The sequence below is a fragment of the Carassius gibelio genome, chromosome B5 (genome assembly GCF_023724105.1).
Source record: "Carassius gibelio isolate Cgi1373 ecotype wild population from Czech Republic chromosome B5, carGib1.2-hapl.c, whole genome shotgun sequence".
NCBI classification, from domain to species: Eukaryota; Metazoa; Chordata; class Actinopteri; order Cypriniformes; family Cyprinidae; genus Carassius; species Carassius gibelio.
Genome location: NC_068400.1, coordinates 37,860,863 through 37,882,181, shown reverse-complemented (window position 1 = coordinate 37,882,181; position 21,319 = coordinate 37,860,863). Strand labels below are relative to the sequence as shown.

General features: G+C 39.2%; 3 protein-coding genes across 7 annotated transcripts in view; 1 reads left to right on the top strand and 2 right to left on the bottom strand.

Moving 5' to 3' along the window:
* Positions 1–2,045: 2,045 nt before the first annotated feature.
* Positions 2,046–9,977, bottom strand: ewsr1b (EWS RNA-binding protein 1b). Its single transcript, XM_052556008.1, has 16 exons — positions 9,928–9,977; positions 8,999–9,035; positions 8,842–8,893; positions 8,054–8,207; positions 7,273–7,456; positions 6,618–6,883; positions 6,400–6,535; positions 4,689–4,726; positions 4,287–4,319; positions 3,727–3,839; positions 3,483–3,612; positions 3,256–3,369; positions 3,047–3,173; positions 2,826–2,923; positions 2,495–2,711; positions 2,046–2,393 (listed from the first exon to the last, which is right to left on the bottom strand). The coding sequence occupies exons 1-16, from the start codon at positions 9,941–9,943 to the stop codon at positions 2,357–2,359; spliced, it is 1,752 nt and encodes a 583-aa protein (XP_052411968.1). The 5' UTR covers positions 9,944–9,977; the 3' UTR covers positions 2,046–2,356.
* Positions 9,978–10,251: 274 nt separating this feature from the next.
* rhbdd3 (rhomboid domain containing 3) lies at positions 10,252–14,360 on the top strand. The gene is made up of 5 exons (XM_052556013.1): positions 10,252–10,700; positions 10,779–11,162; positions 12,931–13,060; positions 13,155–13,367; positions 13,450–14,360. Exons 1-5 carry the CDS (start codon positions 10,538–10,540, stop codon positions 13,610–13,612), a joined length of 1,053 nt encoding a protein of 350 aa, XP_052411973.1. The 5' UTR covers positions 10,252–10,537; the 3' UTR covers positions 13,613–14,360.
* Positions 14,361–14,394: 34 nt separating this feature from the next.
* The window catches only part of emid1 (EMI domain containing 1), a 65,733-nt gene continuing 58,808 nt past the window's right edge, over positions 14,395–21,319 (bottom strand). For 2 of the 5 annotated variants that reach the window (XM_052556011.1, XM_052556009.1), the window contains exons 11-16: positions 21,187–21,239; positions 21,044–21,106; positions 20,915–20,959; positions 20,800–20,844; positions 17,384–17,474; positions 14,395–15,991 (exon numbers count right to left, since the gene is read on the bottom strand). In XM_052556011.1, coding sequence (XP_052411971.1) covers positions 15,855–15,991; positions 17,384–17,474; positions 20,800–20,844; positions 20,915–20,959; positions 21,044–21,106; positions 21,187–21,239 — 434 coding nt within the window. In that variant the 3' untranslated portion in view covers positions 14,395–15,854. Of the gene's footprint in view, positions 15,992–17,383; positions 17,768–20,799; positions 20,845–20,914; positions 20,960–21,043; positions 21,107–21,186; positions 21,240–21,319 lie in introns of all 5 variants that reach the window. The other 3 variants (XM_052556010.1, XM_052556012.1, XR_008153803.1) reach the window with 2 other exon arrangements.

The window sequence follows — 21,319 nt, the reverse complement described above, 5'->3', positions numbered from 1 at the left end:
AGCCGTGACATATGTTGTGTGTTTGGGTGTCTTTTGTAAACTTAAAAATACATATAATAAAACAAAATCTTGCTGTACGTGTAAAGACCACTCTAGAATTTAAAAGATAATCTCTCTTTGTTCATTAATTAGTGAAAAAACGTACTTTTTACAAAAGTGTTTGCCACATTATCTGCTCCATTGCTCAGTAACGTCAATCTTGTTTGAGCCACATTCTTAAAAACTGTCACTGCCAAACTTTAATCAAGTTTGTCAAATTAAATTAATGTGGTTATCCAGCAGACTCTGTTCCTGTTTGGGCTCCAAAACTTTAGTCCAGGCTTATTCGCACTACTCTGCCAATGGTCTTGGTCATCAGCAAGTGAAAGGGACCATTCTGAACAGGCATACAAAAGACAGACATGAGGACATCACCATGATGTTAATCAGCGCTCATTCATCTCCTTTAAACACTGAGTTCAATGACTGTAGGACAACTGAAGTTTGTCTTCAGAAACTCAACTCTTAACAATCATAGGTCAAAGCCACACTAAGGCACATGCTGAGAATGAGAAGACATTCTAAATATCACGGTTTCATACAATCCTTCCGAATGCATCTCACTGATGTATTATAATGTTAATGCTAGTGGATCAAAAAATGATCCCTATGAGGAAAACTCATGAGCTTCCCTCCCTGGTGCCATCCTATTTTAAGACTCACTTTTGCTTGGATGTTTTCGACGTATGTCACCAAACAAGCCAACTGGAGATTTAAATCACACCCACTCACTCTCCTCTAAACCTAACAGCAGACCAACCATAAGAGATTATAATAGCTTTTGTGTATCATTGAGCTTTTATTCACTGCATGATACCCTAACATGGGATCTGAGAGCATAATGGAAATGTTTTTATTTTCTTCTGCTTTACTTCCTGCTCTGGCAGCGTGCACTTCAATAGCTCGGACTGGACTACTGCAGTGTGTGATTCCAACAGCAGCCGTGCAGCCAAAGGGAGGCCCTTGTTTTGATTTGAAAAGCGTCGGTTGTTTCTTTAAGAGAGCTAGACAGAGGGGAGGACACACAGCAAGAGAAGGAATGAGATCATTCTTCGAGGCCTGGATGAATCAGCTTTTCTGTAAACACACACACACAAACCAGTTCATTCCACAGCTCTCCAGCAAGAGAGCATTTGGCTTCAAGCGGTCCATTAAAAAGGCATCAGCTCGTGAAACTGAAATGAAACACTATCCATTCTATGCTTTGAAATATTTTATGATTGAGAATTACCTTTGCTGAATTCAATTTCTGAGTGTAGATATGAACTTAAGACAGGGTTTGCAAAAAGGCTCCAAAGCTGGTACAAGCAGCATCCCGTCAGCTCCTGCCAACACTTCAATTAACAAGAGCAATGATTCAACCCGAGCTCATGGTGAACACATGCCAGATGCTTTTCAGATGAAGTAAAATGTTGTTAATGGTCTTGAGTTTTATAGGAGACCACAGTTTCAACTTGTGCTGTTATAGAACAATTAGACGTCAGAGCAGAAAACACACTGCAGCATTTGTTTGAATTGAAACACTCTGCACAGCTTTACATTTCCACCTCCAAAATTGGACTGACCTAACAGAAACTGCTCATGTCTGAAAAATGTTGCACAGCAGTCATTAGTCATGGTCTGATAACAGTGCTGGCGTCATTTTACTTGGTATTCAGCAGATAAATCTGCTCTATCAAAAAAAAAAAAAAAAAAACATCTGCTCTATCATGCACATGGCAGTGATTGAAACTAGAATTAGAACAAACGAGACACCTAATGGTTAAAGTCTGAATTGCACCCAATCATAAGAGTAGGTGCATGTTATTAGATTTACAGTAATGCTGTGTTGCGGTTTTAAAACATCCTTTTAGAACAGCTAAAAGAGCTTAAAGCATGAATTAACAGGAGGCTATAATCTCCTATTAACTAATATAGAGACGTGAAGAGATGGCATGTATGAAGTAATAATTGCTGCTAACTTCAGTGAGCAAAAACCACATTACGAAAAGGAACAAACAGCTAAATGACTGGAGGTGGAAAAGTTTATTTTTTAAAAACAGTTCAAAGTACATAGTTACATAGAGAGACATGTAAGACGGACATTTTCAAAAATGGTGACAACAGGGCAACTGAGTATCTTTAAAAATAAATGGCCATTATTGCATACAAAAAAGCAACCTAAAGGTTTAACTAAAACCACAATGTGGTACTGAAATTAAAAACAAAGCAAAAAAAAAAGAAAAAAAAAAGAACCATGTATAAATATGGATTCATAAATAAAAAGGACTTTTAAAATGATCATCTATGTAAATTTCCATTTGCTTGATGCATGATCTCAGTAGGGTCTGTCTCTGCGCTCCTGACGATGATCCCTGTTAAACAAAAAAGAAAATATGCATCGTAAGTACATGAAGCACCTCCCAGACTTAAGCTTTTTGCATACGTCTTGTTATACTCAGTAAATTACGCTCACCTCATATCCATCTTGCCTGGGGGTCCCATGCCTCTCCTGCCCCCTCGGTCCATGGGAGGACCACCCCTGCTACCTCCTCTGAATCCGCCCCTGTCCATTCCACCACGACCGCCTCTGAATCCGCCACGATCCCCACCCCAGCCTCCACGCATGCCCCCCGGACCACCACGATCCATTCCCCTGCCGCCCCTCATTCCACCCCTGCCACGATCACCGCCTAAAATTACAATTAAAACAAATCATGTTTTTCTATTACACATCAACACAAATCTCAGTCAAGGACACTTTTAGAGCTCATCAGCTGATAAGGGAAGACTTCATTTGTGTGTACCTCCAGGAGGGAAGGGAGGAGCTCCTAGGCCTTCAGGTTTTGGAGCTTTACACTGGTTACACTCCGTTCTCCAGGAGAAGTTCTGATTTCCACATCCACTGTATTTAAGATAAGAGATTGAAACAGAGGTCAACACTTTTTATGCTTACTCAACAGGCCTCATGCATTGCAAAACAGATGCATCGTAATTTGGCTGCTTCAAAACAGTTTGTTTCACTTACGATTTGGGACATTCCCAGTCTCCAGCTCTCTTCTGCACATTGCCTCCTGGAGGCCCGTTCCAACCCATTCCACCTCGAGGGCCTCCACGAGGGGGGAAACCACCTCTCTCCCCTCCTCTTCCCATGCCTGTTGGCATACAAGAAGCCACGGTTACAATACAGATAAACCCCCCACCTGAAGGATTCCTGCTGGTTTAAATTTATCATACCTCCACGGTCCATCCCAGGGCCACCCCTCATTGGCATTCCACCTCTCATACCCCCCATCATGGGCTTCCGGCGAGCCATAGAGACCTTTAACCTCCTGCCCTGGAATTCCTTACCTGAGGTATGAGCAACATGTTTGAGAATGTTTAAAAGTGAAGAGATCTTGAGTCAAACAGGCAGAATAAAAGTCAACCAATTAACACAGCAGATGATAATCTGAGAAACCAACCATCAAAGTGTTCAACAGCAGCTTTGGCAAAGGCAGGTTCCTCATAAGAGAGCGTGGCATCTCCCTTTGGCTTGCCAGTGTCGTTATCTGTGTAGATGTTTATGGCTGGTTGATTTAAACGCCGATTTATCTACGAGAAACAAAAATGGTCAAGACAGCTATGAAAAATGGAAAGTGTCAAAGCAGCCACTACAACAGCTGGATTCAGATGATAAAAGGCTAATCTAGTTATGCAGCTCCTCACCCGTAACGCTCCACAGTGTTTGAAGAAGTCGGCCATCTCTGGTAGAGTGGCATTCTCTGTGAGGCCTGTGATGTAGATGGTGCTGTTCTCAGAGTCCTGCTCTCCTGGATGCCCTGGTGTTTGTGGGAGAGAATCAAATTTTACCATTTTATCGAAGATGTATTTGTAAAGCATAATTTAACTACACTGTTAACTTGCACTTTGGTTAAAAACAAATGTGGAGTTAGTAAGATACTCAAAGAAGCTTCTTATGCTACTCAAGGATGAATTTATTTTGCAATATTTGAAATCATTTAAAACGCCAATTTTCTATTTTAATGATCAATCAAATCATTTTATTATGGTGATTTGATGCTCAAAAACATTAAATCAATGATCGAAACAATTGTGACTCATTTTTTTTCAAGCTTATTTGAATAAACAGTCAAAAGAACAGCATAGAAACTACTTTACGGTCACTTTTGTTCAAATTACTGCATCCTTGTTTTAAAAGATTGAAGAGACAAATTTTTTATCTGCAGTGAACATTAAAGGAGAGGGGGATTATTTCCAGCACATACCCATGTTACGATCCATTCCACCCCTCATGCCTTCTGGGTTTCCATAGATCAAAGCAGAGAAAGACAAGAAACAATATTAGACAATGACATAACATCTTAAAAGCAAACCTGCCCATCTGCCAAGACAAACAAAAACCTGTGAGCAGTATTAAAAACATTAAGATATGACCATTTTCAGGATTACCCTTGACCACAATTGTCTCTCAGAATGAAAAAATAAAATAGCTTCTGTCAAAGGACACGTCTCAACTTTTCAAGAAATCCAAATATAAACCATTAGGACACTCTTTTTTTGGTCAAAAAAGTGGCACACCAAAGAAATCTCTTAAGGACACATAGGCGTGAATGGCCTCTACATTAACTCGAGTGGACTAGCCAATGGAATACGCTTTAGGAACTTACCACCAGGCTTATTGAAGCCCCCTCTGTCTCCAGCGATGCTAAACATGAAGATATGAAGGCGATATTCCTTTTAGTCTTCAACCATAGGACTTGAGTAGGAAATGAACACAGTTTCTCCCTCTAACCTTGCAAATGCCCCATGTGATAAATGTACAGTGTATTTTAGTAACTAATTGGGGCTGCTTCATGACTTCTATAACATGTTACTTAACAGTTTGGTTGCACATAATGTAAAATGACATCCACATAGAACCAGAAATACAAATCTTTTCTTTAAACCTTTTTTTTAGTGGGATGAATTGCCAAGTAAGTTTGGTGCCTCAGGCTTTGGGCTGCAACCAGTATAAAATTAATGAGGCAAAATGTAAATACAGCAATCCGGTTATTTAGAAAAATCCCTTTAGCTATTTCAATCCAAAAAAAAAAAAAAAAGAAACAAAATCAGCATTGAACAAAAGTACACTCATAAATATATAGTACAAAAGACATAGGTTTACAAATTGTGGTAAGTATATAAAAATGAAATCACAAATATGCTGATAAATTATCCAAACATTAGGCAAATAAAACCCAAATCAAAAAAAAAATCCCCATTGTTCTTTGAGATGTCGCCTTTGAAATGGAAAAAGGTACTTAAAGAATAAGTACTGCTGTTCTTACATCGATCTCTGATACCTGCAGCGTATAAATGTGACAAAGAATGTTAAAACAAGGCCTTTGAAATGAGAACAGTTCACAAATGCAAAGATATTCAAGTACATGAAAGAAAATTTAAATATCAGAAATATTTAATAGCATGCTCACCATCCCTTGAAACAAGTTCAGTTGGACCAGAAATAACTTGATTTTCCTTTTTAGTTTGGAGTCAGTGACTTAGTTTTATTGGTTAACAAAAACCACCTACTGAGAAGTGTTTGAAGAACTGTTTATGAATAAAAAGAACATTCTTACCTCTGGTTACCAAAGTATTTCATTTTATGCGTGTCCATTAAGCATTCAAGGATTTCGTTCAAGGTTACTCCAACCAATTTATATAAATGATACATTCTTTCCCAACGCTGAACCATCCCTTCTGTTAACATTCACCATTTTGAAACCAGATTACTTTCTGCATCCTGACAAACCTCCATTCAAAATGTAAAACCCAGTAAATCAGGACAAAACTTAAACACCCATCATTGTGTGCCACCATCTACTGCGATAGTTATACAGTAAACTACTCATTTTCTCCACTCAAATTCAACAGCAGTACAGATCCTCATACAGCTTTTGAAACAAATTTTTTTTTTATTTCTTTGGCAGCTTACTGCAACAAAAGAAATATTTAATCAAATAAAATAAAAAACCCTCCTCAAATCTTCGATATGCTGCCACACTTGAAATAACCGTGAGTAAAGAAAAGGCAAAGACCAGTAAGCTATGAGCTTTGTGAGATCAAATCTATTAATTCCTCAGTCTTAGAATAAGCATTAAATGCCCCTCAAAATTGTAATCGTAAAAATGCTTGCAATATGTTAGACCAAATTAAAACATCCCAGCAACAATACTTTTGTGGTGTCATAAAAACCTCTAGAACTCAAATAATGGTTGGAATAACTACACAAGAAACTCCACTCTTCTTGGACACCTGCATGTGGTGAGTGATTCTGCTCAGTGAAATGAGCGAGCAGGAGAGCAATGAACATTTGGGTACATTAAAGTCTGAACTTACCCCATGCCTCCACGGCCCATACCCCCGCGGCCACGAGGACCTCGATCATAACCATCTCTGCCGGAATCTCCTGGGTATCCACCCCGTTGCTGTGACCCTGGGTAGCCTCCGCTCACACCACTCTGACCGTAACTGCCTACAGGAGAGGTCACACACTAAACATACGACCTTAACTTGATAAGAAACTTAAAATCACTTTAAAATGGTGAAAAACGTACTATAAGAGCTTCGCTGGTTGTAATCGTTTTGTGATGCACTCTGCTGGCCGTACTGAGGTTGTCCATAAGAACTGTTCCCCTGCGGGGGGTAGGCAGCAGGTGGGCCTTGCTGATGCTGCTGAGGTGGCTGTCCCTGTCCGTAGCTGCTCTGCTGCTGTTGCCCATAGCCAGGCTGCTGAGCCTGGTACCCACCCTGAGGCTGAGAATACGCTCCAGGCTGGGAATAGGCACCTTGGTTGTAGGCCGGCTGGCCACTTGCACTATAGCTGCAATACAGATAAATTAAAAACATTTAAAAGATGTGCACACTGTACATTCTGTTTAAAAAGACATGTTAAATTTATCAAAACAAACCGTTAAGTTTTACGGAATTATAAATAAATGCTATGCTTTTGAACTTTCTGTGCATGCAAAACTGTTCTCACAAAAGATATGCACAACTGTTGTCAACACTGATAGTATTAAGAAATGTTACATATTAGCATATACAGCCTCTTAGATCTTACACATTCACTACAGAGAGAAACGGGATTTGCATGGGAACTGTGCATTTCAAGTGGCATTCAGCATGAAGAATGAACAGCATATGGAAATACTGTGGGAGGCTCTATACAGCATCCTGTTAATGTGATGCTCTAGGAGACGGTCCAGTTACCTCTGAGGAGCGGAGGCAGCAGGCTGCTGGCTGTAGCCAGAGTAGGCCGACTGGGTGGAGTATCCGGGCTGGGAGCCATAGGATGCCTGGGTGGCAGGGGCCGCAGTGGAGTTGGCGTAGCTGCTGGCCCCGTAACTCTGTGCAGGCTGACTATAAGCTCCCGGCTGTGCTGTTCCATATGCAGCTGAGAGGGAGAATAATGATTTAACATTAGTCATGAGAATCATGTTCTATGTCCACCTGAATAAACACAGCATGACCATGTGTACAAAAGAACTAAAATGGTGCAATTTAGTAAGCAGGAATTTCCAAGCCTAACAACTAAAAGGTGTGGGAAATACCGAAGTCAAAAACGTCAACACATTTGCAATTTCAATGTTCTTGCAAGAAATCTACTTTTTCAGTTCCTTTTAACTGTAATACACCAAGACACTTTGCATTGTTTGCAAATTTCCCCACAAAGCTGGTTGGTCTCTGCATTAAAAAAAAAGAAAGAAAAAAAAAAACTCAAGGAATAAAGAGAATTGAGAAATGTAAAAAATCATTTACATCAACCAATGGATCCTCTTCACTGAATAGGTGAATGCTCCAGCAAAAGAAAATAAATCAACCTCTCTGAATCAGCAGAGAAATATGCACAGATGAAGCACCATTTACAGAGTTGTTGTAAACATCTTTTTGGATTCTGATGCAAAACGACAACAATGGGCTGGACTAATTTTACTGGAGGAAGCATTATTATGGATTGCTTTTATTTCGGTCCAAAGCTGTGCCTACAGACCTGGTGCTGCTGCTGCAGTTGCTGCTGCTTGTCCATATGAAGATCCATACTGCTGCTGTGCATACGCTCCAGCAGAGGGCGCTGCCTGGCTGTAGGTGGACTCAGGTGCAGCAGCGGGTTGAGCATATGTGCCATAATCTTGCTGAGAATAACCCTGTTATAAAATAAGTTTTGCGGAATTAAATGCCACTAGATTCTCTTTAACACAAAAAATCAGATTCAACAACCAGGATTGCTCAATTCATAGTTTCAGTGACATGACCGACGTGAAGACCTGCAGCCTGTCAAGTATCCATGCTTCCAATTTACTAATATTTCAATTACTAAAAAAAGTAACGTTAAATGTAAAAAAAAAACACTTAAAATGCCTTAATGAATTAAAATGATCAAAAATAATTATAAAGACCAAATTCAGCACACACTTTATGATGATGCATACTTTCTGCAGGCAAGCAGATGAGGCTGGAAAACAAATCCAATGTGCTAGTTGTTTTTTTTAAATAATGGTTTATATGGAAAGCCTTTTCATGTAAAACTCTGTGCCCTGCTTTTTTACTCTGGGTTTATCTGCTTGCCTGTAGAAAGTACACATCAATAAGTTGTATACTGAATCTGGCCTTTTAATATTGGTGTCATCCTACATAAACCTAAAAAAAAAAAAAAAGTTAATGGAAGAAAGCCTTGTTTTGGGCGTTCCTGTAAGGATGTTAAGTTACATGAAAACTATAAAATAGTATCAAACAAATACGCATACATGTGTGGAAATGCTTTGTCAAGTTTAGGTTTACCTGTGCTGTCTGTCCATAGCCCTGAGAAGGTGGGGTGGTGTATGAGGCATACCTGTGTAAAATGTGCATTGTATGCATGCTCTGTTATATAATATTAAGATAATGAACAGTATACACTATGTTAAGGTATACAACATGTTAATGGAGATGGACTTACGACTGCTGTGCACCAGCCTGGTTGTAGCTGCTATAATCTAAAGGAAAGTAAATAACAAAACAAATGAATTCCTGCAAGCAGAGTTAACAGCTGCATAACGTCAGGAAAATAAAGATGCATATTGACTGCACATCTAGCGTTTTATAATAGTCCAAAAATGATGGGAGAAACATGCATGACTTGAGCAAACAACAAAGACAACGAAGCGCAGTCCGTAATGAATTCCAGCTATTCAGCTGAAACAAAGCTTATATCAACAAGACAGGCCTAGTTGTATAGAGTACTGAAGTATTCATAAGAAACAGGGGTCCGTTATACTGAACCACCACACATTTTAGTTATTTAACTTCATTTAGTTTAGTTAAGCAAGATAAACTCAAAACCATGCATTTGAACGTTTACGATTTCGCGTTATTTTAACTGATGACGAAAAAAAAAACAAGAAGAGCAAGAAACCAAATATCATGTGCAAGTTTCTTTTGCAATACTAAAAGCAAAAGTGCAATACGAACACTAAAATTTGCGTTCGTCGAGGAGGCTGCGCTCTTTATCCCGCTGTTTTTAAACCACGCCTGCTAGTCACTGTTTACTTGTTGAAACGAGCTCTAGATTTGTGCACTAAAAGAACACGAAAACGCATTACAGTAAATCATTTTGATGGTGTGTTGATTTTACTCTCTTAGTAAACTATAAACTAATTTTAAAGGGGTGAGGCCTAGCTAACGATCCGTTAGCTTCAAACAACCACCTTGACCTAAAAACACAAATCTTAGGCCGCGTGCTCAAGGAGTGTCGGTTATACAAAAACTCCCAATTTCTTAACATTACTTAACGACTACCCCAACTATGAAGATTTCTAGCATTTGCAATGTCCTAAAAATCCTAAAATTTAAAACGACATAAACGAGAGAAAGAAAAAAATTACTCACTCGAAACTGACGCCATCTTTCCGTTTGAGAACGTACGCGATGTGAACGACTGTGCATGCGCGCGATATGTGCGCCTGCGTGGAGTCAATATGGAACATACCAACACACCGAGTGTAGAGGGGGGCAGATGTAATCTTCTGTTTGTAATTATTAACGTGTCATTTGCCTGATTATCTATACATTTGATTCGATCAATTGGTAATCTGTCTAAAATAGTTATATATAGTTTAACAAATACATACATTTGCGTATTAAAATTACGTTTTACTAAACATATTTGGATACTCCCCCAATGCGCTTGCACGTAAGAGGAAGTTATTTGCTGTCAAAATAAAAGGCTTCGTAAATGACATTGGATATTGGTGTAGCTTAGTCTTAGCCTACTTGTTTATTATTATTTAAATTAGTATAACAAATTGGATATTTGTGCACTTTGTAGTAAGTACTCTCATCGTTAGATGAAGTATGTGTTAAAACAGACAGCAATATGCCAGCGTCGTAAACTGAAATTAAATTGGAAACATGAATACATACACTATGATATTCCTGCCTATTTAGATATACACTTGTAATGTAAGCAACTGTCAGGTGATGCGTTTTTGATTTTAAAATGCTTGATCATCTCTTTTCGGCATGGATGTGGTTTGGATCAAACCGTCCAGGTTATTGTAGTGGAACGTTTTTAATACTCCTGTTAATTTTGTCGACTTGGCTCTGTGGTATTCACGCCAGCCTAAGTTTAGGACCAGGCGGGGATTTTCCTGGATTTTATGGTAAGCAATGCACGAATGTACAGGACTATGATTTCAGATTCTAAACATTGAGTTCCTGATGTTCCTTGTGTAATGCAGATTTCATCTTCTACGCCTTCAGTAATGAGGAGTTGACCTCATTTCTCCACAACATCACTCTGCTGCTGTGGCTCGGGCCCTGCCAGGAGAGAAGATGGGGCACTTTTGTCTTCCTAGCCCTCTCGTTTATCTCTACTGTGCTCCTTCCTCCTATTTATTCCCTCTTTCTCTTTGTTACTGGGGATGAAGCCAGCAGGGTCAGTGGTTACTCAGCCACCCACCTTGCCCTCCTCACAGCTCAGTGTCGGCAGGTGAAGCAGAGGAGAGTCTTGCGCTTTGTTCCTGTCTGGTCCTTGCCTTGGCTGCTCTTGATCCTCGACCTCTTCCTGCTTCCCGGTGCTGCTGGCCTGCTGCACTTTTATGCCATTTGCCTGGGTCTCAACTGTATCCTTTCTCAGCTTTTCTGAATTATAGGCTCCCCGGTGACCAACACGCCCTCATGTCATTCCAAACCTGTTCGCTAAATATTTTAAAGAATGTTGATAACAAAACAGGTTTGGTTCCCATTGACTTTCATTGCATTTTTTTGTCTGTACAATGAAAGTCAATGGGAACCATAACTACTTGCTAACATTCCACAAAAGAAAGTCCCACAGGTTTGGAAGTACATGAGGTGGAGTAAATGATGACATATTTTTAATTCATTTAATATATATAGTATTTTATGCATTTTTTTTAAGAGTGTGTAGAGTTAAGAGTATGTAGTTACATTATCATTTTATATATATATATATATATATATATATATATATATATATATATATATATATATATATATATATATATATATATATATTAGGGGTGTAACGATACGCGTATTCGTATTGAACCGTTCGGTACGACGCTTTCGGTTCGGTACGCGGTACGCATTATGTATACCGAACGGTTCGTTGGAGTAATTAATTATATTTGGAAAAAAAAAGAAAAAAAGAGAGAGATAGAAATATAATGATATGCGTTCAACAAGGTAGCCCAATAACCCAAACAACGTAACAGGCAACGCCCCTGACACTCCCGAAGAAGAAAAAAACACCATCTTATATGTTTATGTTAGGCTACTCAGCAGGCGCTCGCTCACTCAGTACGCGCTGAAGGCTCGTTGCAAAATAGCCAATGCGTTTAACAGACTAGAAATGAGAAGATCCTCCAATAACCAACAGGTCTGGTGTTTGGGTGCACTTTGGATTCCCTTTAAGCTATAATGGTGATGGCAAGAGAGTGGTGGATAAAAAAACAACGGTATGTCGCATCTGCAACATGACAGGGTACACCAGCGGGAATACAAAAAAAAAAAAAAAAAAAAACCCCAGCGGGAATATCTGGGATATATGCGTCAGTACTATCTGGGAAAAGACGAAAAAAAGGAGAAACATGCACGCAGCAAACTATCCCTGCAGCATTTAGACACTATAGCTTACAGGGAATCCAACCCAAACACCAGACCTGTTGGTTATTTTAGGATCTTATATTTCTGGTCTGTTAAATGCATTAGACATTTTGCAACGAGCCTTCAGCGCGTGCTGAGTGAGCGAGCGCCTTAGGGGCCGTTCACATATCGCTCCTAAAAACGCGTGGAAAACGCTAAGCACGTCTTTCTCCTCCTTTCCAAAGCGCTCGGGCAGAAGCGCTCATGAGGCGTCTGTCTTTGCTAAGCAACAATGACGTGCTCTCTCCATGAGACGCGGAAATTTCAGCGAAGGATAAATGGATTTGCAGCTCTAAAAATCGCTTGCAGTAGCTCTGCTACTAAATTTATTTCAAAATTGCAATCCATATACAACTATGATCAGCTGTTCCTTCATCTTGGCTGAGCTCTCAACGTTGTTACGGGAAAGGATGAAGCTGATTGGTTGGTTCTTGTCACATGACCCGCGGTGCGCTTGCGGCATTCTGAAAAGTTGAGATGTTTTTACATTTTGCTGTATCTAAAACGTATCGAACCGAACCGAACCGAACCGTGACATCAGTGTATCGTATCGAACCGAACCGTGAATTTTGTGAACCGTTACACCCCTAATATATATATATATTTATATTTGCTGAGTCTTGCTGAGGCCCCTAATTAGGGGTAGGAACCACTGCAGTACACTTTGTGGTATAAAATAATTTATTTATAAACTCATTAATGTAATGCCCTTAATATATTATACAGACAATAATGAGTTTATTGAACTATTGGAGCAGATAGAGAAGCTGGGTGCTTGTGCCTGCTTGCCAAAATGGGCTTACATCTCAGTTACCTCTCATTCACACCTGCCTCTTTACCACAACACCTCAATAAGGTTACTGTGAACTTTATGCTAATAATTCATTTTCTTTTGAATAAATCACATAATCGAACTAGAATGAATGAGCTTTATTTTTGTTCTATAATAGACCTGAGCCATCAACCAGCAGATCCCAGTTGGAAGATCATTCTGCGTGGCAGCATTCAGTGTCTGAGTGGCATCAGGAGCCTTTGATGGCAACCGATTCACAGCTGTTAGAGGAGGAGATGCTGAGAGCAGGGATACTAGCATCACTCCACGACGCACCTGAAGGTGTTGCGGACAAAGTGGAAGTATCCAAGTCCTCGGTGTCCTCTATACGGTTAGTAAATACTGCGCATGAGTGTTTCTTCAACAGTGATCTCTTGAATGCTGTTCGTCTATCTAAGCTCCTGCACTTTCAGGTTGCAACAGCTAGAGAAGATGGGCTTCCCCACAGAGAAAGCTGTTGTGGCTCTGGCTGCTACAGGACAGCTGGATGGAGCAATCTCTTTGCTCATTGATGATCAGATTGGGGAGGAGGCTGTGGTCATCTCAAAAGGAAAGAAGTCATCATCAGCGTCATAGCTCAGGGATACTGCTTCAAATAAAAGCTGTAGTATAAGATTGCTCCATATCATTCCATTACTCAAGCAACAGTTCTACCATAAATGAAAATTTGCTGAAAATTCACTCACTCTCAGGGCATCCAAAATGATGATTAGTTTGTGTCTTCACTGGAACAGATTTGGAGAAATGTAGTATTACATCCCTTGGGTGCCATAAGAATGAGAGTCCAAACAGCCAATAAAAACATCACATGAAATCGTATGGATTGCTGTGATATTTTAATAGCTGTTTGAACTCTAATTCTGACAGCACCCATTCACTCCATCAATGAGCTAGTGACATAATGCTACATTTCTCCAAACCTGTTCTTGGATAACTTAAGGGCGAGTACACTTTTAGCAAATTTGAATTTTTTTGTGAACTACTACTTTTAGCGAGGCACCGATCTTCAATTTGAACTGTAACTGTGTATTTACTACTTCATGACTTGCTGATTATGGGTGGTGTGGATTGTGAAATTAATATATTTCTATTATGCTGTTGGCAGCTTTTAAGATAAAAGTTTAAAGAATGGAAAAACACTCTGAACAGCAACCAAACTGTTCCAGTGGATGGGACATGGACGTTCCAAGAAACTTCTCCACGGATATGCTATCATTAAATCCACATTAGCAGACTGTCAGGCCAGCAGAGTCATGTGCATATGTCAGTATTTTAGTCAAGGTTTCTTGGCTACAAAATCTTCATTAAAATATCACAAATTAAACATTCAGGTTTACGAGTATTGATAAAAACATGGATTGTCTTAAAAATAGAAACACACAACAAAGTTTATTTCGTTTTAACATCAATTGGTAAGACTCTGCACACTGGCGAGACAAGTTCACACAAGAGGCTAGAAATGGAAAAAAATACAGGTGACGTTACATGAATTGGTATACAGAGTAGAGAAAACATCAATTGCTAATAGTCATCTATAAATAATTAATACAACAATATTTATATAGGAATAGAAAGGTATTGAGAAAGGAAACCCATGCCTCTGTTGTGCATGTAACTGTGATGAAAAGACATGCATGAAACATGGAAACAGAATTCAAGTTATATGAGTAGTTTTCCTGCTTCCCCTTGTGCTCCAGTTGGATATTGTGTAGTTTATGGTTCTGTCTCCTCTAGCTCACACAATTGCACATTTTTAGTTTATTTATTATAGGGTTACTCAATAATTGTTGTCCTGAACTAGAGGAGATTCCTAAAATTTGATTCAGAGCTACTTAAAATCATGCTCAAATGCATGTTTTAACAAAAAAAGAAAAAAAAAACAATTTGTTTTCACTTATTCAAATCTAGTTACAAGTTTAGTCTGTTTAAAAAGTCAGAGGGAACCCAAGCCCAAAGCCTATCACAACAGAACGGTGTATTAAAGTTTACACATGTTTATGTCCTTCAGTTGTCCTTTCTCGTAAAAAAACAAAAACAAGGTGATTCTCTATCTACATAGTGCATTTAATCCAAGGAACAGAATATGAAATCAGTTTTATCACTGGGGAAAGTGTGGAGTTTGGCTGACTAGCAGAATTGTTATGTGCATTTTGTCATACAGTACATTTGCTGAAGTTACTATGAGCTCCTAACAGCAGCTGGAAAGACTAATAATATGGTTTGATGCTCTCCTAAAAAAACGTTCTTCGTCTCCATCACATTTTGTACCCTTCTTTGCCCACAATTTTGTTAAACAATTACACAAGCACCAATACTGTTTCTGTATATCATATTTTAAAACGTTTCCTTTTTCATGTGAAACAACGAATTGACAAATTGATTTTGAGACTGATTCTATTCGTTATGTCGAAAGAGTGACACAACATATAACTTGCCAGAGGAGAGGTGCTAGGAACCTGTGAGTCCCATTAGAGGTGGTTAATTTATACAGCACCATTTGGTCTTCCCTGAGGTGTCTCCCCCTTCTTGAATAACTGGAATATTCCAAAGCGGTTGGATCTGTAGAATGTGTGTGTCTCAGGAGACTTGTGTAGTTGTTGCTAGGGTTGCAAAGGAGTGGAACACTTCTGGTTAATTTCCAAAAATCCCAGGAATCCAAAGGGAAAAATCCTGGAACTTTTCAAAAAATTCTGGAATATTTGTGAAATTTACTGGAAGGTTTCCACCTTTTTGCAACCCTAGTTGTTGCCAGTTCAGCTGATTTACTGATGATGAAATTGAGATGGAAACGATGGCTTCGCTCTTTGGAATATGCAGACTACTTCCCACGAACCCTGGTCTCAGCAGTGATTAAGGGAGAATTGACTCGGAAAGATGACATCCTTGCCCTCTTAATCCGGTAGACATCTGGAGACGGTGTGCCAAAGAGGCCATCTCCTGACCCTAGATCTGGTTCTGTTGAAGGAAGAGAGAGTTAAGACTGCTAAGTGCTAATCTCTTACTCGAAATACTTTTAAGTGGCTAGTCACAGATATGCGGTTCATTCTAAGAGAAGTAGCATATGGTGGTATTATGGAGATCATGTTTTACCATATTGAGATGAATGGTGGTAATGACCCCAGACTGACTAAAATTGTTGCAAAAAAAAAAAAAATGTAGGGTAGGAACTTTTAGTGATAGTCATGAAGAGATCTGCATGGAAAGTTGCATAAAGATTTACGTTGAGGTGAGTATGGATGCCCAAAACAGGAACAAATTACTCTTAAAAACCGGTTGTTATTAGCGGTTTGAATTATTATTATTATATATATTTTGTTGTTGAATATTTCAGATTTGGAATATTTTAGAGGCTTAAACGAGTCTATTTAATGAAATGGTTGTTCATATGCAAATTATAAGAGATTATTGTAGTTATAGATAAAGCTCAAAATAGAGATTTGTTGTATAAATTAATAAATTATATTCACATTTTTATTTATTTTATATATTTTTAAAAGTATTCATGATTATTTTTTAGCACAGTACAGTCTTTCTTTGAGGCGAAATCGACTGTAAAAAAAAATAAAATAAAAACTAAATACTTATTGTTAATATGAATTTATAAATGATACAAATTATTATTATTTTTAAATATTAGGCCCTTTTAAAACTTTGAATCAACTGTGTGGTAAACTTTGTATGGGAATGTAAGACAATCAATATTATATTTTATTTTTCCCTGAACAGGAATAAATATCCTTACAAAATGCATGAATATATGGCACAAATACAATCACGAACACTAGAACTCCCTGTTTTATACAACATCTGAGCAAGAGTCTTTATCAAGCAATTCCATAATCTGACAAATTAGAATTCATTTGGCTCTAAGTGATTTTCCACCTAGTGATTTCTGAGTCTGGAGCCCTGTGGTATGGCTGTGTTTTCGGAGGGTAATGATGGCTCTCCAATCACAGAAATAAGTGGGTAAAATCTTAACTTGTAATTCAAGGGATGTTGGTTCAAACTTCAGAAGGGGTGATTCATGAATTACTAGGGTGATTTCCTGCGCTTCCAATCATCACACTGCATGCTTGAGGGAGGCACTGAAACCGGGTTGTTGCAGCAGCTGCATCTCCATAATAAATGTAGCCTACTGTAAGTCACTATGGATGGGAAAGCATCTACTAAATACCTAGTGGTTGCATATCAACTTTATGAGAGGTAGTAACTGGGAAACACTGCCGGAGTCTGGCCCTGGATGGAGTCTTTTTCTGTATTCATTTGATCCTTCCTGTGTGCTGATCTTCTAACTTGTCAGGAGATGGCAGTAGATTGACTCGCTAGACGAAGGCATGTGGGCATTACCTGGCCAGATGATCGCCTCCAGCAGCTGCACCCTGCGAGCCAGCAGCTCTAAGTCAGCCTGCAAGTCTTGGAACTTCTTCAAATTAAAGTCCTATCAAAGATCAAGAGTTTTTGACAAGCATGGTGGGGGGTTGGGCTTGTGGATGGCAGGTTGAGTACTTGGCCCCTGTCCTCCGCCACACTTTGCTCTTCACTGGCTTTCCAAAGATGTTGTGGGGTAAAAGATGCACTGAAATCTCTGACCCCTGGTCCTAAGTCCTTTAAAATGAACCTAAATCTACTTCTGGCCTCCTACTCACCATGGATACCGATCATAGTCTCGAGGATTAAAACCCTCTCGGCTAAGATCTTCAGGGCCTCGCGGATTTGGTGTATCCCATCCCCCTGTGGAGATAGATACAGCCGTCAAGGTATTGGGAACAAGCCAAACAAAAGCGCTCGCCAAGATGCATAGTCATTCTGTTAATCAATTACATTAATCTCAATCCATTATCGTAGTTAGCAGGTTAAGATCTCAGCTCCATTCACTACAGAACTCAAGTTAACTACACATCAGATTTAGCTCTGCCTGTCTTTTCTCATTCTTTTCTTCTATGGCCATGCTGTAAGTCTTTACTAAAGAGCATGCATTTTTTTTCTGAGTCCAGGCCAAAGGCTCTTTAGAGCAAATCAAGACCAAATGTTCAATCATTTTAGATTTAAACATGCTTTTAACATTCCCAGTACACTCAGACTATGTTACTGAAAGACCAAGAGGTGAGCAGCTTCCTTCAAACTAAAGGTATGTAAGAGTCATCTGGACAATACTTGCACTTAGTTGACTATGCATACATTTCTTTAGTCTTTAGTCTGCTCATCTCAAGGTAAAAGATGCTCTTATACCAAAGCCACCATAATAAGCTCACACTGTACATGTCTATCAGATACTGGTGTCCAGTTAATCATTTTCACACGTTAAATGCTTAATGAATTCTGATCATCCCTGTTGAAAAAAACAGCATATGCTAGTTATGTATGTTTTGAAGCATGGCAGCTGGTTTAAGCTGGTCCTTATTTGGTCATGAGCTGCTTTAAACTGGCTTAAAACAGCTCGCGACCAATTAAGGACCAGCATAAACCTGCACAAACCAGCTCCCATGCTTCAAAACATTCCTAACCAGCATATGCCTTTTTGTTTTTGTTTCTTGTCAACAGGCATTTTAAGTTCATGGCACTTTAGTTGGGTATCAATAAAGATTTCCCGGTTCAGTTCGTATCTGATTCTCTTGGTTTACAATTTCAATTTCAATTTCACTCAATCTGCATTCAAGAAACTCTCAATAACATGAACTGGATCAAATGAGTAATTTGTCTGTAAATCAGACTACACTGATCGAGTTTTATGTTTGCGATTCATTAAAAAGAATTGGTTCGTGGGATATGCAGTATTTTTCAGCCCATAAAAGTCATTTATTCTTTAATAATACTTAAGTGGTCAAATTATCTGACTGCTTTTGGCATGGTGTTGAGTATTGTATCTTAATTACATTACTGAAATATTAATTGGAAAATCTATATTTCTACCCAGCCCTACAAAGAATAAGTATATGTGGACATCAAAAACTAATCAGAAATGGAACCTAACGGAAAACCTTTGTCCCCTTTCACAAAAAAACTGCTGAAATATTTGGTTATGTGGCTTTGGTAGGCATTTCTTGAACAGTGTAAAGAAACTTGTCACATAACATACATTCTACAGAACACAGACCCAAGCTCAAGCACACGTTAGGAAAAATGGTATTATTGATGAACTCAGGAAAGAGTAATGTTAGTGCCTGTGAGAGCAGGAGGTAGTTCATCTAGCCAAATAAAACAGCAAACAATTTATAATATTTCTTCCAAATAATACCATATTCATTAAGAGATGTAAGTATGGCTATGGTCCAGAACCTTTCTCCACGGTATTATATGAGCGCTTGGCCTCACTTGATAAATGTGAGGAGATTAATCTTCAAATAACTGTATGGTCTTTATACATGTTACATATACATCTCTAAGGAGTCTGCATAACAGGAGAGAAGCTACACCTATAGGATTTAATGAAATTATCTGTCTTATGATTAATAACACAAATCTTCTGGGTTCGCCAGGGCATGCAGAAAACCATACATCAATTTGCTATGAACTAAGAGGCTTTTCAAGCCTTTCACAATAGATTGAGTATGATAACGTAATGCGATTAAACAGAACATTTGTTTGACTAGTAATTGCTCAGCGCTACGAAACTCAAAACTGAATGGTTAGATGTAAGTTGAGGAGGCAAAAGGAAGATCACAAGCACCGCAATGAGATGGGATCATGCAGCAATGCAATGTGGGATACTGAGGGATCGCTGTATCCATCCACACATCAATCCACACACCAAATCCCTGCAAATGATAAAATGTAGCATATACACAACACAAAGAGTCTTTCAAATATGTTTGTTCTTATTTCTGCCCTCTGCAGTTTTGACCCAGCGGTTTGGTTGCTGGACTACCCAGATTAATCAATTTACAATGGTGAACACACAGAGGTTATATCAATAGTACAACGTTTCTTCTTTGTCGTCACAGCATGACAAAGCAAAGATTTAACTTCTCTGTGTGTTGGGTATATGCCAGAGTTGGTAGCTAAGAGACTGGTGGCTGTGAAAGGCAGCCATGGACACAGTAAAGGAATCAGCTTTAGAGGACAGGGGAAACACTCAGAGACAGCCCCAACCACCAACCAATCGAAATCAACAGCATTAACAACATCACTGCACATTCTGAATAGATTATGCCCTTGTATGCTAACATGAGACTAGTTCAGAACTCCCCTTTAGACAGTGAGAAGCCAAAAACTGGCCTCAGATCAGCCATAAAGGGCAAGCTCTTGTTCAAAAACATATGGAAACAATACCAGCGCACACAAAACCAAGACATATAATGTGCTAACAGTGAGTACTGTAAGTAAGCAATGAACAGCATTGGTGGAGCAAATCCTTTCAGTGGAGTTTTCATTCGTTCTTTAATTTGGCTTAAATTTTTCACAAATTGAAAACATGAAAATCAGTCTGCACCTATTTATCGAGCTGAAAACTTCACTGATAGATTTAACGTGACTGTTGATGTTAAAACACAGATGGATGGCAGGATGAGCAATGAAAACCTAAAAACAAGAACAACAAATTCGTCATGGCAAATGGCAAAATCTCTTACGTTCAATTCGCTCTAGAACAACGATAAGCAGGTATAAGGAAAGAGATTGTTGCTGCATTAAAATCAATGCATTTAAACAGTGAATGACATTATCCCTGCACTCGTGCGCTCAGGGACTGATCATTTCTCTCCCATGCGCTCTCCTGCAAAGGGAGTGAGTGTGCAGCTAACAGGACCCTGATGGGCTTGTCTTACCGGAAGACCTTTCTCCCCTGGTTCTCCTTTAAGTCCTGGTGCTCCCTAGGAAGAAAAAGTGTCAGTAATGATCTATTTCTTATACAAAGTTACTGTACGGCTTCAGAAGACTTACTGGCTCTCCTTTGAACCCTCTCTCTCCTGGATATCCAAGAGGTCCCTGTGGAAGTAAATTAAGGGTGAGAACTGCATAGTAAGTTAAGGCAGTGTTGCACTCTGGGTAGCTTTATGCTTGTGCACTCACTCTTTCTCCTCGTTCGCCTTTTGGTCCCACAGGGCCTTGCAAACCAGGAGCTCCTGGCTTTCCCTGAGTGCATGAGTAAAACATGATGTGATTAGTACACGTACATATTCACACACTCACATAAGGAATAGTCTTTAACTTACAGTTTGTCCCATAGGGCCCGGTGGTCCACTGGGTCCTAACGGTCCTGGAGGACCTACAAAAGACACATCTGAATAAACCCTTCATGATCTGACGTTATGGTATGATCTGACTGTTTCATGATGCGGCTCGAAA